At 41.9% G+C, this 17413-nt stretch overlaps 1 protein-coding gene across 1 annotated transcript; it reads left to right on the plus strand.

Annotated features, from left to right (window-relative positions):
• The first annotated feature begins 974 nt into the window (after positions 1 to 974).
• Positions 975 to 16978, plus strand: LOC125374739. Its single transcript, XM_048386075.1, has 5 exons — positions 975 to 1041; positions 4206 to 4658; positions 5583 to 6794; positions 7162 to 7245; positions 9229 to 16978. Exons 2-5 carry the CDS (start codon positions 4271 to 4273, stop codon positions 13590 to 13592), a joined length of 6048 nt encoding a protein of 2015 aa, XP_048242032.1. The 5' UTR covers positions 975 to 1041; positions 4206 to 4270; the 3' UTR covers positions 13593 to 16978.
• Positions 16979 to 17413: the final 435 nt, after the last annotated feature.

Below are 17413 nucleotides of genomic sequence, written 5' to 3' on the forward strand. Positions count from 1 at the left end.
TGGATCAAGTATCACGGCTGTCGATCCAGTGCATCATATTTCGGATCAGCAAGGGCAACAACGGGGTGAATCAGGGTCGACGGTTACGGCTCTCATGATACCCTGCTTTCGGATCGGATTCCCAGGGTGCAGGCCCATCCACGGACCTCGGATCCTACAGTGAGAGAGTGAGTGATTTGGGTTTAACGCCGCTTTTTACAGTATTCCAGTAGTATCACGACGTGTCAGCCTAATGTGGGAGGAAAGCCTGAAGTGATGCAGGTCTCAGACGTTTACCACTTCGGTGAAACTCACGTGCTGAGAAACCTAGAAACATAATCGGGGAGAACCGGGATTCGAGCCCACAATCATAGGTTTCTGGCGTGCCCAAGGGCCGCAACTCTGCACAGCGAATCGCGGCGCCTTAGACGACTGGGCCACCCGTGCCCCCCGGATCCTACAGTAGTTGCTGTCGATCCATCGGATTCCCAGGGTGCAGGCCCATCCACGGACCTCGGATCCTACAGTCGTAGCCACACCAACTTAGGAGATGGATATGATGTTATTACGTTACCTAACGTGCAGTTTGATGCGCATGGAGGGAGTTTGGTCGTACATTTCCAGAATTCTTTTGGGGATGATTTGTTGCCTACTTGGCATATTGGCCAAACATTGGAAGCTGTTCACAACCTGATACAGTTTTGAAAGTTTATGTGAGATCACTTTGATAATATCCTCATACAGGACAATGATCTTCTGTTCAAAGAAGATACCATCCCATGAGTGAGTAAAAATTTAACTAATTATTTCAGCCATAGAGCGACTCCTACCCATGAAAGCCTACACAAGACAAAGTTTATACCCCAACATACACCGCCGGCCATCTGACATGAGGCTTGAACCACTTCACTTGGCTGCAGGTGTGGGACTCATCTAAAACCAGACTTACCGTGTTGCTGTACAAGTTACCTCCCCTCCCACCGCTATACAGAAAGTAGGATTTACTTCCTTGTTACGTGGACAAGACAGACACTCCCCTGCACGTTCTTCACGTCTTACCAGGTAAACAATACAAATAACAATGATTGTGGCATAAACAACCTTCATTCACTCACTTTCCTGTGTAGACAATATAGACACAAACTGATTTAAGACCTTGAGAATTTATATTAAAGGGTTCATACTTAGAACCAGAAAATACAACGCATCATTATATCAATAGTTGAGGGTTCCATTTGACAATCTAAACAACAAATTTTACAGTTCACATTGATTTATATATGTAACAAATATAATTTATTATTATCTCACAGGACAATTATTTTCAGGATAACTGTTCGTGCCTTATTCTTCCCCGCCCTGAACGCAGGGAGGTTAATAGGTTAGTTTGTTTTTGACTGAAGGAGCGCGCTTTGATCTGGGCATGTTTTAACCTGCCACATACTGTTTCGTAATGGAGACAATGTATGCAATTTGTTCATTTTGTTCATTTAGGGGAAATATATCTCTCTTCGCTAAAATTAACCGGTCTATATTTTGTAAGAATAAACTATTAAGTATTATCACCTTTAGCTATATCTTGGTGTCGAGCTTTATCACGCACTGACCTGGTAATGCTGTACTTCGTATCTTATTCAAGAAGTAAGCTGCCGCGGGTGAATGATTATCTCCCTTCCCCAAATGGCTCTATTGCGCACTACCGTTCAGTGTATGGTAAGTTATTCAGGCTGCCAGGGAGGCGGTCAGGTCAAGCATGCAGGTGACGTGCACTCAATCTTTCTCTCTTCACAATGCTTTTGCAACTTATTGTTCAACACGATGAACACCAGGCTTCTATACAGTATGACTTTGTTCAATAAACAACACATGTCAAACAACTGGTTTGATATGAGAACTTTGTAATTACTTGTCTTGATAATGTCATGTATGGTGCTTGTTCTGTGTGCAAGGTTGAGCACAGTATTGTTTCAAGTAATTCACTGTGTGTAATGTATGATTCAAACCCTTTACAACTCTACATGGTCGGTTGCTTTGACATTGTTGTTAACTTCCGGCAGAGATGGTCTGTAGATTGCAATTATTTTCCTAAAAAATAATACGTTGCATGATATATTCAGCAACGTCGTAATATTCTTCTGAACATACTTCAAATCTAAACCGGAAGTAATCACAACACAAACCCTGCTAACCAAACGGAACCGTACACAACATTAATGAATGAATGAGTGAGTGAGTTGGGTTTAACGCCGCTTTGAAAATAATTCCAGTTATATCACGGCATATTAGCTTGATGTTGGAGGAAAGCCCGAAGTGATGCAGGTCTCAAAAGTTTACCACTTTGGTGAAACCCATGAGTACGGGTATGGTGCTGACAGACCTAGAAACATAAACCGGGATTAGAACACACTGTCATAGGTTTCTGGCATGCACTGAACAGCGAAATGCAGCATCTTAGACGACTGGGCCACCCATACCCCCGCACACAACTGTCACAGTGACACTATCATACAACAAAGAATCATTAGATAAGATAAGATATTTATTACATAAAATTCCTTGAAGAAACAGTGGCAATATTCTACAATCTACAAAATATATGCACAGTAAGTTCAAACACACCGGCACATTCAACATACAAAGGAGGTACATTATAACAATTCCATTTTAAAACAAGCGCAGTATTATAAAATAAATAAATATGAATAAGAACCAAGATGGCGGGTGTTACTCCTTGTCTATATATATGTATGTGATTTTTTTCTATCCGAATATATTATGCTATACACGCAAGCATCGAGTTCCTGTGAACTACGCATTCTCGTACTTGTCTGTATCCCCCCCCCCCCCCCCCCCCCCCCCCCCACCCCCAGCCCCCCAATTGATATATCTGAACTGTTGAAACAATGAAACTGTACAACAAACTTTGAAACTTGAAAGTGTACGAACTTGTCTGCAACCGGAACTGGATTCATGTAATGTACACAATACATTCCTGAAGTCATGTGACCCAGAATGAATAACAATGAAGCCACACCTCCGAGAGCTGTCTAATAGCGATATAAGTCAGCATGAAAGCTTGGAAGTAAATATATAGGATCGATTCTAGAAAGCTCCCTGTAAATGTAATGTAAACAATCCGGTCGGAATGACCTCGGACCCCCACCCCTGGATCGCAATCGACGACTGTCAAAACATCTAAATGTAGACTGTGAACTGTAATATTTTATACGGACGACAATTCACTTGAGACTTGCAATAACTGTAACTGTAACTTGTATGCTTGAATAATAATGATCTTGGAATGAATCCGGAATGGATGTCGGAATTGTCAGACGTCATCCGGACGTCAACAAGACGCCATCCGGATGTCCTCAAATCCGCAATCAAATACTTAGAGAGCAGACCAAGTGTTAATATTAGCCAATTTAATTAAAAGCTATAAAATAAAAATCTCGTATTGACGTAAATGACGTAACCCTGGAACCATACCATGCTTGTCAAAGTCAAAATTGCCGCTCCAAAGTTAACCTTGACAGGTCTATTTATAGATGACCTAAGGTCACATGATACGCAATCGTGACGTCAGGAAAAGCCAAGCTGGCGACTGTAAACATGACTGACATGACTGACATGAGTCAAGTTGGAATTTACTGTTTATTTGATTCTGTAACTTGGAAAAACACTGCTTAAAATAAGGTATGTCATTCTTGTAACGAGCAACATGATGCTAGTACCATGGTTGAAATTTGTGTGATGGCTTGGAGTTTTGAATATCTGTTAACCTTTCCAGAACAGGAGGTTTTTTTGTCTTCTACTTTTATATTGCATGTGTGCTTTATGACAGTACAGGTACAAAATTTCTTTGCACGGTGTTGATCCTCTGGATAAAAGTTACCTTGTACACATATACTCATACCAATTCATTTAGACCTAGACAAATCGAGTATGACAAAACCGTTGAAGCACATCACTGAGCTTCAGGTGTGTGACTTGTTTCCACCCTGGTTATACCGTCATACTTTGTTCCCCTTCCAGATTAGTACCGTGGTTACCACTTGTGCCGCTACTACTACTACTCCTACTCCTACTACTACTACTACTACTACTACTACTACTACTACTACTACTACTCCTCCTACTACTACTACTACTACTACTACTACAACTCCTACTCCTACTACTATTACTACTAATCTCCTAAGGCATGGTTTGTTTGTTTGTTTCAGAGTCTCCTTCTTCATGTTCTTGGAATCTGAAATGCTTGTATCGAACAAACTACAGCTTTTGAAGGATGGAAACTGATGACAACGTGCCACAAGATGGCGCTGTGGCTAGACCTTTCACAGATAATGTAGCTGCCACAGAGGGAAGTCAGCAACAGGGGAGACAACTCAATACATCAACACAAGATGGTGCTGTGACTAGACCTTACACAGATACTGTAGCTGCCACAGAGGGAAGTCAGCAGCAGGGGAGACAACTCACAACAGCATCAACACAAGATGGCGCTGTGGTCGGATCTTCCACTGATACTGTAGATGTTGCAGAAGGAAGTCAGCAACAGGGGAGACAACTCAATACATCAACAAAAGATGGTGCTGTGGCTAGACCTTACACAGATACTGTAGCTGCCACAGAGGGAAGTCAGCAACAGGGGAGACAACTCACTACAACATCAACTCAAGATGGCGCTGTGGTCGGATCATCCACTGATACTGTAGATGTTGCAGAAGGAAGTCAGCAACAGGGGAGACAACTCAATACATCAACACAAGATGGTGCTGTGGCTGGACCTTACACAGATACTGTAGCTGCCACAGAGGAAAGTCAGCAACAGGGGAGACAACTCACTACAACATCAACACCAGATGGTGCTGTGTCTAGACCATTCACACATACTGTAGCTGCCACAGAGGGAAGTCAGCAACAGGGGAGACAACTCACTACAACATCAACACCAGATGGTGCTGTGTCTAGACCATTCACACATACTGTAGCTGCCACAGAGGGAAGTCAGCAACAGGGGAGACAACTCACTACAACATCAACACCAGATAGTGCTGTGTCTAGACCATTCACACTTACTGTAGCTGCCACAGAGGGAAGTCAGCAACAGGGGAGACAACTCACTACAACATCAACACCAGATGGTGCTGTGGCTAGGCCTTACACAGATACTGTAGCTGCCACAGAGGGAAGTCAGCGGCAGGGGAGACAACTCGCTACAACATCAACACAAGATGGTGCTGTGGCTAGACCTTACACAGATAATTTAGCTGCCACAGAGGGAAGTCAGCAACAGGGGAGACAACTCAATACAACATCAATACAAGATGACTCTGTGGCTAGACCTTCAACAGATAATGTAGCTGCTACAGAGGGAAGTCAGCAACAGGGGAGACAACTCGATACAACATCAACACAAGATGGCGCTGTTGCTAGGCCTTACACAGATACTGTAGCTGCAATAGAGGGAAGTCAGCAACAGGGGAGACAACTCACTACAACATCAACACAAGATGGCGCTGTTGCTAGACTTTTCACATATACTGTAGCTGCCACAGAGGGAAGTCAGCAGCAGGGGAGACAACTCAATACATCAACACAAGATGGCGCTGTGGCTAGACCTTTCACAGATACTGTAGCTGCCACAGAGGGAAGTCAGCAGCAGGGGAGACAACTCAATACATCAACACCAGATGGTGCTGTGACTAGACTGTACACAGATACTGCAGCTACCACAGAGGGAAGTCAGCAACAAGGGAGACAACTCACTACAGCATCAACACAAGATGGCGCTGTGGCTAGGCCTTTCACAGATACCTTAGCTGCCACAGAGGGAAGTCAGCCGCAGGGGAGACAACTCAATACAACATCAAAACAAGATGACTCTGTGGCTAGGCCTTCCACAGATACTGTAGCTGCCACAGAGGGAAGTCAGCAGCAGGGGAGACAACCCACTACAACATCAACACAAGATGGCGCTGTGGCTAGACCTTACACAGAAACTGTAGCTGCCACAGAGGGAAGTCAGCAGCAGGGGAGACAACTCACAACAACATCAACACAAGATGGCGCTGTGGTCGGATCTTCCACTGATACTGTAGATGTTGCAGAAGGAAGTCAGCAACAGGGGAGACAACTCAATACATCAACACAAGATGGTGCTGTGGCTAGACCTTACACAGATACTGTAGCTGCCACAGAGGGAAGTCAGCAACAGGGGAGACAACTCACTACAACATCAACTCAAGATGGCGCTGTGGTCGGATCTTCCACTGATACTGTAGATGTTGCAGAAGGAAGTCAGCAACAGGGGAGACAACTCAATACATCAACACAAGATGGTGCTGTGGCTGGACCTTACACAGATACTGTAGCTGCCACAGAGGGAAGTCAGCAGCAGGGGAGACAACTCAATACATCAACACCAGATGGCGCTGTGGCTAGGCCTTACACAGAAACTGTAGCTGCCACAGAGGAAAGTCAGCAACAGGGGAGACAACTCACTACAACATCAACTCAAGATGGCGCTGTGGTCGGACCTTCCACTTACACTGTAGATGTTGCAGAAGGAAGTCAGCAGCAGGGGAGACAACTCACAACAACAACATCAACACAAGATGGTGCTGTGACTAGACCTTACACAGATTATGTAGCTGCCACAGAGGGAAGTCAGCAGCAGGGGAGACAACTCAATACATCAACACCAGATGGTGCTGTGGCTAGGCCTTACACAGAAACTGTAGCTGCCACAGAGGGAAGTCAGCAGCAGGGGGCACAGTCCATTTCCACAACCACCCACAACTACTTTGGTGAGGCTGTATGCAGAATCTGACTTAGTTTTCTTTTTGAGGAAAACAAAAGGAGGCCGGGGGTCATCTAGGCACCATAATTCACTGTGTAGAGTTCCTTCCTATGGTTGTTGAAGGATCCTCTGATCTTTTGTTTAAATTTATAAGTTGATTATGTGCCACGCTTTTTCAGAATCAGAACTGTACTTTTGGGTTTCACCAAAGTGGTAAACATATAAGACTTGCATCATTTCCCTCATTTAGTTGGCATCCCTTACTCACTCACTCACTTCAGTGGAGTAAACTTCAGTAAACAAAACATAGAAACCGACAAGAAGATGTTTTATTTCAGTGGAATACACCCTAACTTCATTCATTTTTGCTCCAGGTTCTACAGTTTCACATTATGACCTGTCCAACTCCTCTAACGTGGCAATGGGGGATGGCAGACATAAAGGCTGTATATCTCAAGGTAGGAAAGGCAATGAAACAACCCATTGTAAATACCTTTCATGTTATTCAGAATTAAGGGGCCTGAAGTAAGCAGCGGGTTCCTTATTCGTTTTTTGAATAACAAAAACAATCCAGCACCGGGTTCATTATTCAAAGGCTGTATATTAAACTACAGTAATGTGGAAAAATACACTGAAACTCATTTAATATATGACAGCAGGTTCGTCTTACATCATCATCCAAAAGCTGTTTAATTATTCAGTACTTTTGAATAACGGAAAACAAGCCAGCACTGGCTCGTTATTGAAAGGCTGTATATTAAACAACTACAGTAATGTGGTCACATACCGGGTTCTTTATTCAGTTTATGTCAAACAATTCTATTAAATATAAGATATTCTATGGTCTATCTCCCAACAACTGTTGAGCTATTCAGTATTTTGAATAAGGAAAACTAACCAGCACTGGGTTCGTTATTCAGTTCATGTCCAAGAAAACATATAAATAAATGGAATATAGAATCTGCTACTGTTTTTATTTATGTACTTATTTACAATAAAGATTTAAATTGTGGGAAAACCTTTGCAGAAGTAGCCCACATTAAATATTGACTGTATTTTAGGACAAATTAACAAATATAGGAAAATTTAATTGTATAATGAGTGTGGCCTCTGCTCTAGACGCTGCCACTGTATCGCTTCCTTCACATCACCTATATCTGTTCCCACAGAAAAACCCGTTTCTGGTCAGTGTCCATCATCACCCACTATAGAACGGAGTCTTACAATGTATCTATGTTTTCATGAATTACATGACTGGTCAGTAAATGGTGATGACATACTACTCTCCGAATGTCTGAAACTATGACATTAGATTTGTTTGGGTTTGTAACTTTGATCGTTGACTACGACCTGGAACGGATTCCATGATAATATTCATCAGATAGGTGACATATTAACCTCACGTTTGTTTGCACAGTTCTAGACAACTACTTGCATAGTGCAGTAAACTTAGATTATAGTTCAGTAGAGGTCAAGACTTCAGTAAACATAAGTGTACACTGTCTGTATGGATAAATTGCCATTTAGTATTATAGCAGTCAGATGGATCAGTTTTGCATTGTGATGTACATGAATATAACTTTCTCTCCACAGCAAATTTACCTATAGAATTAACATAACTGCAATCTGACGAAAGAAAATACTGTCTGGGTAACTCACTACATTTAACTGTAATAAGAATTATCATACAACACTGTAAGTGGTATTGTAACCCTTTCCTACAAATATAGTGAATACAGTTTGATCTATTCCCTTTTAGTTCGTTATTATTCATCCATAAACTGCCGGAAAGAATCCGACTGAATTGTGTTGCTGTTTAGATTCCAGTTGCTGGACAGTAATTAGTAACTAAAAACTGCTTGAACATAGATTAGACTACCTCACATTTGTCAATTTGTTGGACATGAACTGAAAATGCTGCAGTTTCAGTGTATTTGACCACATTACTGTAGTTGTTTATTATACAGCTTTTCAATAATGAACCCGGCGCTGACTTGTTTTTCGTTAATCGAAAACAAATAATGAATAACGAACCAACTGGAAATACGGTATCTTATATTTGTTATACCAAGTCTGAATAACGAACCCGGTGCTTGTTTGTTTTTCGTTATTCAAAAGTACTGAATAACTAAACAGCTTTTGGATGATGATGTAAGACGAACCTGCTGTCATAAATTAAATGAGTTTCAGTGTGCTTGACCACGTCACTGCAGTTGTTTGATATACAGCCTTTGAATAACGAACCCGGTGCTGTCTTGTTTTTCGTTATTCAAAAAACGAATAACGAATAACGAACCCGCTGCTAACTTCAGGCCCCTTCAGAATTCAGCTCATAACCTGATATTTAGCAAACACGGAATTACAATTTATGTTTTTAGATAGAAAAGGAAACATGATGTTCATACATGTATACGCATTATATTTGATGTCATTGCTTTCAGAGTGTCTCAGTGTTAGGATCAACCAGCTCAGTGATATGTTTGTGGAAACCCATGCTCTTGACAAAGCAAAAGAACTTCTGAAAAGGCACAACCACGTGGCCATCTGCGGAGCCCCCGGAGACGGGAAAACTAGTGCTGCTCTCGGGATCTGTGAAGCGTATATGAAGAAAAAGTATCAAGTATTGTTTGTTGAAAGTATTGAAGAGTTTGACAGTGATGTCGTCATTAAGCGAAAGTGTGACATGCTGCTTGTGTTTGACGATGTCTTTGGCTCTGTTGCATTTCCAAGCAGCTTGGAGAAGATACACAAAATGTTCAATGCCTTGGTTGATGCTTTACTGCGCTTTACAAGAGACAAGGAACTGAAAGCCAAGGAAAAACAACCCCAGAAGAAAATTAACGAAAGAAAGAAGAAGGAATATGAGATGCAATGTGAAGATGAAAAGACACAAGTGTGTAACTACAAGCTTCGCTTTATATTCACATCCAGAAGCTACAACTGGAATGAAGGATGTGCAAGATTACATCAATTCAAAGTAAATCTGTTTAAGCCTGAAACCATTGTTGATATGATCAAGACTTGTTTAACCACAGAAGAAAAGAAACATATTCTGACATTGTTCAGGAAATGCCAAATGTGCGATATCTCCAATAAGGACATGAAAACCATTACTCAGTTACAAGACAGCAGCTTTGGCTTTCCTCTGATCTGTAAACTGTACTGTACAAACCCAGCCTTCCAGATGTACAACATAATTGACTTCTTTCAGAAACCTGTGACCTACCTGAGAGGTGACCTTGACACCATTGTCCGTGAAGGCAGCAGCAGGTCGGCAGCTCTGGTTCTCCTCGTCCTGTGTGGAGGGAAATTGAACCTTGCCTCTTTTAAGGGGAAGGAGAAGAGTCTCGCTGATCTGTTTCAGGCTGTAAAGGAGGATGTCGCGTCTTGCACTCGGACAGACATTGGCAGGGAGATCAGCAACTTTACTGGCACCTACTGTACGGTGGAGAATCATGTAGCCTCCTTCTCTCATCCATCCATCTATGATGCTGCAGCATGTGCCTTGGGGAATCTCAATGAAGATCTGTTACTGGAACATTGTTCCCTGCAGTTTTTATATGAGAGAGTGAGGCTGAACAAGGCTGATCACCTAAAGACAACCCACACTGATGATGTCACAAATATGATCTGCATCACCTCAAGTCTACACCCGTTAGTGATCAGCAGATTGGTGGAGGGTGTCCGAGAAGGATGCTTCAGATGGACAGTAGGCCACCCTGTATTCAGAAGTGCTCAAATAGTCTCCGACTTCTTGACACAGATGACGGCAGACTTGCCAGGTGTTGTTCACAGGAAGGATAAGAGCTCAGGTGAATGTTTTCTGTATTGGGTTTCACTGTCAACTAACCATTCACTGTTTGAACACACAGTGTCACTGATGTGTAGAGAGAGAAGCCTTTCACATTCTGTACTCGCTGACTTCTATGAGAGTATCATAGGCTGTACACAACATGGCAATCTTAGGCATCTTAAACATATTGCTGCTGTACTCAAACAACAAGGGGAATACGATGTAGACAGGAGGACAGTGGGAGAGAAGACTCTGCTGATGATTGCTGCTGAGGCAGGACATTTGGGTGTGTTCAACTTCCTCCTCCAAGAGGGAGCTGATGTTTCAGCGACGGAGAAAGATCGTTACAACTGTCTTCATCTTTCATGTAAAACAGGAAGCAAAGATATAGTAAATGTTATCATTGAGAAGTTTCAACACCTCATCAATGACCGCAATGGTGAGGGAAACACCCCTGTTATGGTGTGTGCTGAGTCAGGGCAGGTTGAAATCCTCAAGTTCCTTCTTTCACACCAAGCAGATCTTACTCTCGTGAACGATGACAAGCTAAACGCTTTCCACATAGCATGTATCAACGACTATGTATCGGTTGTAGAGTATCTGCTGACATGTGAACACATAACCATAGACATGCGAGGAGGATGGCAGCATCAAACAGCAGTCATGATGGCAGCTGAAGGAGGACAGTATGATGTTTATAATCTGCTTGTGTTGGATGGAGCTGATCTGTCACTAACTGATGGAAACAACACTGACTGTCTGATGTTGGCATGTTGTGGAGGTAACGTGTCTATAGTGAAACACCTCCTGTCCTTGAAAACATTTGACATCAACAGACGTGGGTGGTGGCAACGAACAGCAGTAATGATGGCAGCTGAAAGTGGACACTCTGATATTTATAATCTTCTTGTGTTGGAGGGAGCTGATCTGTCACACATCGACTGCCTGATGATGGCATGTGAGGGAGGTAACATGTCTATAGTGAAACACCTCCTGTCCTTGAAAACATTTGACATCAACAGACGTGGGTGGTGGCAACGAACAGCAGTTATGATGGCAGCTGAAAGAGGACACTCTGATATTTATAATCTTCTTGTGTTGGAGGGAGCTGATCTGTCACTTACTGATAGAAACAACAAGGACTGCCTGATGTTGGCATGTGAGGGAGGCTACGTGTCTATAGTGAAACACCTCCTGTCCTTGAAAACATTTGACATCAACAGACGATGGGGGTCATGGAAACAAACAGCTGTTATGATGGCAGCTGAAAGAGGACACTATGAAGTTTTAGATCTTCTTGTGTTGGAGGGAGCTGATCTGTCACTTACTGATAGAAACAACAAGGACTGCCTGATGTTGGCATTTGAGGGAGGTAACTTGTCTATAATGAAACACCTCCTGTCCTTGAAAACATTTGACATCAACAGACGATGGGGGTCATGGAAACAAACAGCTGTTATGATGGCAGCTGAAAGAGGACACTATGATGTTTATGATCTTCTTGTGTTCGAGGGAGCTGATCTGTCACTTACTGATGAAGACAACAGGGACTGCCTGATGTTGGCATGTAATGGAGGTAATGTGTCTATAGTGAAACATCTCCTGTCCTTGAAAACATGTGACATCAACAGACAAGAGAAGTGGTGGGACCACACAGCAGTTATGATGGCAGCTGAAAGAGGACACTCTGATGTTTATAATCTTCTTGTGATGGATGGAGCTGATCTGTCACTAACTGATGCAGACAACAGGGACTGCCTGATGTTGGCATGTAAGGGAGGTAATGTGTCTATAGTGAAGCACCTCCTGTCCATGAAAACATTTGACATCAACAGACGAGGGGTGTTAGAGGAACAAACAGCAGTCATGATGGCAGCTCGAGGAGGACACGCTGATGTTTATGATCTTCTTGTGTTGGAGGGAGCTGATCTGTCACTTGCTGGTGAATACAACAGTGACTGCCTGAGGTTGGCATGTTATGGGGGTAACGTGTCAATTGTGAAACACCTCCTGTCCTTGAAAACATTTGACATCAACAGAAGAGCGGGGTTGTGGAATCAAACAGCAGTTATGATGGCAGCTGAAAGAGGACACAATGATGTTTATAATCTTCTTGTGTTGGAGGGAGCTGAACTGTCACTAACTGATAAATACAACATGGACTGCCTGATATTGGCATGTTATCGGGGTAACGTGTCTATAGTGAAACACCTCCTGTCCTTGAAAACATTTGATATCAACAGACGAGGGGGGTTACAGAAACAAACAGCAGTTATGATTGCAGCTGAAAGAGGACACAATGATGTTTATAATCTTCTTGTGTTGGAGGGAGCTGATCTGTCACTAACTGATGAAAACAACAGTGACTGCCTGATGTCGGCATGTGAGGGAGGTAACATGTCTCTAGCGAAACACCTCCTGTCCTTGAAAACGTTTGACATCAACAGACGAGGGGGGTCACAGAAACAATCAGCAGTTATGATGGCAGCTGTAAGAGGACAGTATAATGTTTTTAATCTTCTTGTGTTGGAGGGAGCTGATCTGTCACTTACTGATAGAGACAACAAGGACTGCCTGATGTTGGCAAGTGAGAGGGGTAACGTGTCTATAGTGAAACACCTCCTGTCCTTGAAAACATTTGACATCAACAGACGAGGGGGGTCACAGAAACAAACAGCAGTTATGATGGCAGCTGTAAGAGGACAGTATGATGTTTATGATCTTCTTGTGTTGGAGGGAGCTGATCTGTCACTAACTGATGGAAACAACAAGGACTGCCTGATGTCGGCATGTGAGGGAGGTGACGTGTATATAGTGAAACACCTCCTGTCCTTGAAAACATTTGACATCAACAGACGAGGGGGGTCACAGAAACAAACAGCAGTTATGATGGCAGCTGAAAGAGGACAGTATGATGTTTATGATCTTCTTGTGTTGGAGGGAGCGGATCTGTCACTAACTGATGAAGACAACAATGAATGTGGAGATGTGAGGGAAGCAGCGTGTCCATAGTGAATCACCTCCTTTGGTTGAAACGTCTGGTCGAGGCGAATGAAAATTCAGGCATAAAAAGAACGAGTACATTACTGAGTGAGTCAGTTTGACAAGGACCCAGTCACGGGAATAAACACTAAGGTTTTTTACATGGTACCGGAGTCTGGAGTGCAATAATCACTACCTAAGACATAAAAGAAACAAGCCATGGTTTTGGACAGAATGTGTTTTAAAGACATATATTTTCGTAAAATATACGCGTGTGTCTTTGTAATCATGAAGGATACTAAACCATCCGTAACCATGAAGATTCGTACCCAACGAAAATGGCTAACGCGTAACAAAAAGTCTCGCCAGATTCGTATCTGTTTTGGTGGTGTCATGTTTTATTTGGTTTGCCCGTACCCTAATTTGAAGGATCGGTATCCAGATTGGGATTGCCCGTACCCATTTAGGTTTTTAAAGCAAAATGCCCAAAACTGGATTGCTTTAACAGGTACAGAGCAAGAAAACGTGTTTCTAATCATTTATTCAACAGTAAATTCTCATATATTCTGACCTGCACTTTCATAGCAATCTGTTCATTGCACTATTACATTTCCCATATTCATTCTTTTTACATTTCAAGCATTGACCCTGTATACGTTTCTGAACTTTATTCATTATACAATACAAACATTCATACATTTTACATTTGAAAATTCATTCATTTAAAATTTCAAAAATTCATTCATTCATTGGTGAATGAACAATCAACCAATTCACTCGATCAATGTCCGTTTTTGAACTCAAGTGGACTTACTTGCTCAACTCAATCAATGTCTGTGGTTTATCTTCAAGTGGCTTTGATTGCTCAACTCAATCAGTGTCCGTGGTTTGTCTTCAAGTGGCCTTACTTGCTCAACTCAATCAATATCTGTGGTTTGTCTTCAAGTGGCTTTGATTGCTCAACTCAATCAGTGTCCGTTTTTGTCCTCAAGTGGCCTTACTTGCTCAACTCAATCAATATCTGTGGTTTGTCTTCAAGTGGCTTTGATTGCTCAACTCAATCAGTGTCCGTTTTTGTCCTCAAGTGGCCTTACTTGCTCAACTCAATCAATGTCTGTGGTTTGTCTTCAAGTGGCTTTAATTGCTCAACTCAATCAGTGTCCGTGGTTTGTCTTCAAGTGGCCTTACTTGCTCAACTCAATCAGTGTCCGTGGTTTGTCTTCAAGTGGCCTTACTTGCTCAACTCAATCAGTGTCCGTGGTTTGTCTTCAAGTGGCCTTACTTGCTCAACTCAATCAATGTCCGTGGTTTGTCTTCAAGTGGCCTTACTTGCTCAACTCAATCAGTGTCCGTGGTTTGTCTTCAAGTGGCCTTACTTGCTCAACTCAATCAATGTCTCTGGTTTGTCTTCAAGTGGCCTTACTTGCTCAACTCAATCAGTGTCCGTGGTTTGTCTTCAAGTGGCCTTACTTGCTCAACTCAATCAGTGTCCGTGGTTTGTCTTCAAGTGGCCTTACTTGCTCAACTCAATCAGTGTCCGTGGTTTGTCTTCAAGTGGCCTTACTTGCTCAACTCAATCAATGTCTGAGGTTTGTCTTCAAGTGGCCTTAATTGCTCAACTCAATCAGTGTCCGTGGTTTGTCTTCAAGTGGCCTTACTTGCTCAACTCAATCAATGTCTGAGGTTTGTCTTCAAGTGGCCTTAATTGCTCAACTCAATCAATGTCTGAGGTTTGTCTTCGAGTGGCTTTAACTGCTCAACTCAATCAATGTCTGAGGTTTGCCTTCAAGTGGCCTTAATTGCTCAACTCAATCAATGTCTGTGGTTTGTGATATTAGTCCTCAAGTGGCCTCGTCACCTAGAGAGTTGCAGTCTGAAAGCTGATATCTCTCTCTGCTGGTATTTATACCAGCTTCTGAAACGTTTGCCTTGGTGTGACAAATCATGTGTAGTTTCATTGGGTACAGATTCGCCTTTTGGGGGTAGGAGTCATGCAGTTGATTAGGAGCAAGTTGGTACGAGTTCTCCAACACTTGGGTACGAGTCATCCAGTTGATTAGGAACGAGTGGGTACTGACGCTATGTTGATGTAACATATTGTAAATTTAATTAATGTGGTTTAAATTTATTGATTGATGTATGTCATGTTACCATGTGGTTATATCTGTTCAATCTTTGGATGTATTTTAATGATGACAGCGATGATGGTCAGGGACTATTTCTTGTCTACACTCTTGCATCATGGCTATTTTTAGAATGTAAGTTGACATTTTGCCTTGATAAACAAATACCTAATACACTAGTTATTGAAGATTTCCCGATTCATTTCTTCCTCTAGGATGTTTTAAAGTATATTTCACATTGGATATTAATGGTAATTAAACTTGATTGCACCGAATGACTTTTCCATCCGCTGTTTTTCATTTCTAAGGTTTCGGTGACCTGTCAATTATGTTTATGTTTGGCATAATGACTGTTAATAACTTGGATGTCCGTTTTCATATCAAAGTCATAGATTCATGATAAAGTAGTTTCCTGTTGTCTACACTGTACATGCATTATTCAGACACATAGGCACACAATGTATACGTTCCTGTATCTCTTGCATTTGTACCTGTAATATGGTATTCGTTCCCTGGTTTGACATACATTGCCGACAATTCAAGGCAATATTGACAATATGTTTGTCCGTTTTTTTCAGTTAGCATTTGATAAGTATTTTAGTCCATCTTGTTACTGTCTGAAAAATTAAAGGACATATAGGAGAACATCAATGCCTGAAATGAGGGTTTATTTGTCGCTTGCTCTGAACCGTGCTTGTCCTTAATTTTGTATTATCAGATATCAGCTCAAATCAGTTTGTTTATCATGTTTGATCTATTTGGTTGGTTGGTTGGTTGTTTAACGTCGCACTCAGCAATATTCCATATGTTTGACGGCGGTCTGTAAATAATCGAGTCTGGAACAGACAATCCAATGATTGATATCATGAGCATCGATCCACGCAATTGCCGTTCTATTCGGACACTTTGTACATCATGAGGACGGTACCAATTGATAAAAGCAACTGATCGTTTTGTAAATTACACTTGTTATTGAGTTAATCCATCGTCCAAGATGGCAGCCACTGACGCTATCTTGGTGGAAATTATTGTGAATTTAATTATAAGAAATAAAACATTAAAGTAAATAATAAGATTTCAGCATCATAGATAGTTACATTGTAACATTTTCATTGTTGATAGCAATGTTTATCCATCACTGAATGTTCGTAGCACTTGTCAGACATGACCTAATTACCACTGTGCATCACTACAATATTTACATCCATGAGTAATCTACCGACTGATGATATATGCATTATTATCGTACAGGTTGATGTATGTGTTACCTCTAATAAATTCTCTTGATGTCCTTACTATTTCTACAGTGCCCTAATTGTTTTCGGACAAACAGGACATTCAAGACATTACATTCAAGGCCTCAGTAAAGCCTTCAAAAAGTTGTATGGTAGACATGTGGAGACATTTCCAAATTTGACGCATCAGTGAATAAAATTATTTTTGATGTAATTTCCTACTTTGACGTGTACAATTTTGTCATACAGGTACTCTATATGTGTATATTTTTACAATGGGCATACAGATTTCCATAACTTATTCACATAAAGAAATATAAAGTCAGAAGTTGAAAGTAAAGTGAACCTCAAGGGGGGCACGGGTGGCCCAGTCGTCTAAGGCGCCGCGATTCTCTGTGCAGAGTTGCGTCCCTTGGGCACGCGAGAAACCTATGACTGTGGGTTTGAATCCCGGTTCGCCACGATTATGTTTCTAAGATTGTCAGCACCATAC

Source organism: Haliotis rufescens, unplaced genomic scaffold (assembly GCF_023055435.1).
Source record: "Haliotis rufescens isolate VD_foot unplaced genomic scaffold, xgHalRufe1.0.p SCAF_6, whole genome shotgun sequence".
NCBI lineage: Eukaryota > Metazoa > Mollusca > Gastropoda > Lepetellida > Haliotidae > Haliotis > Haliotis rufescens.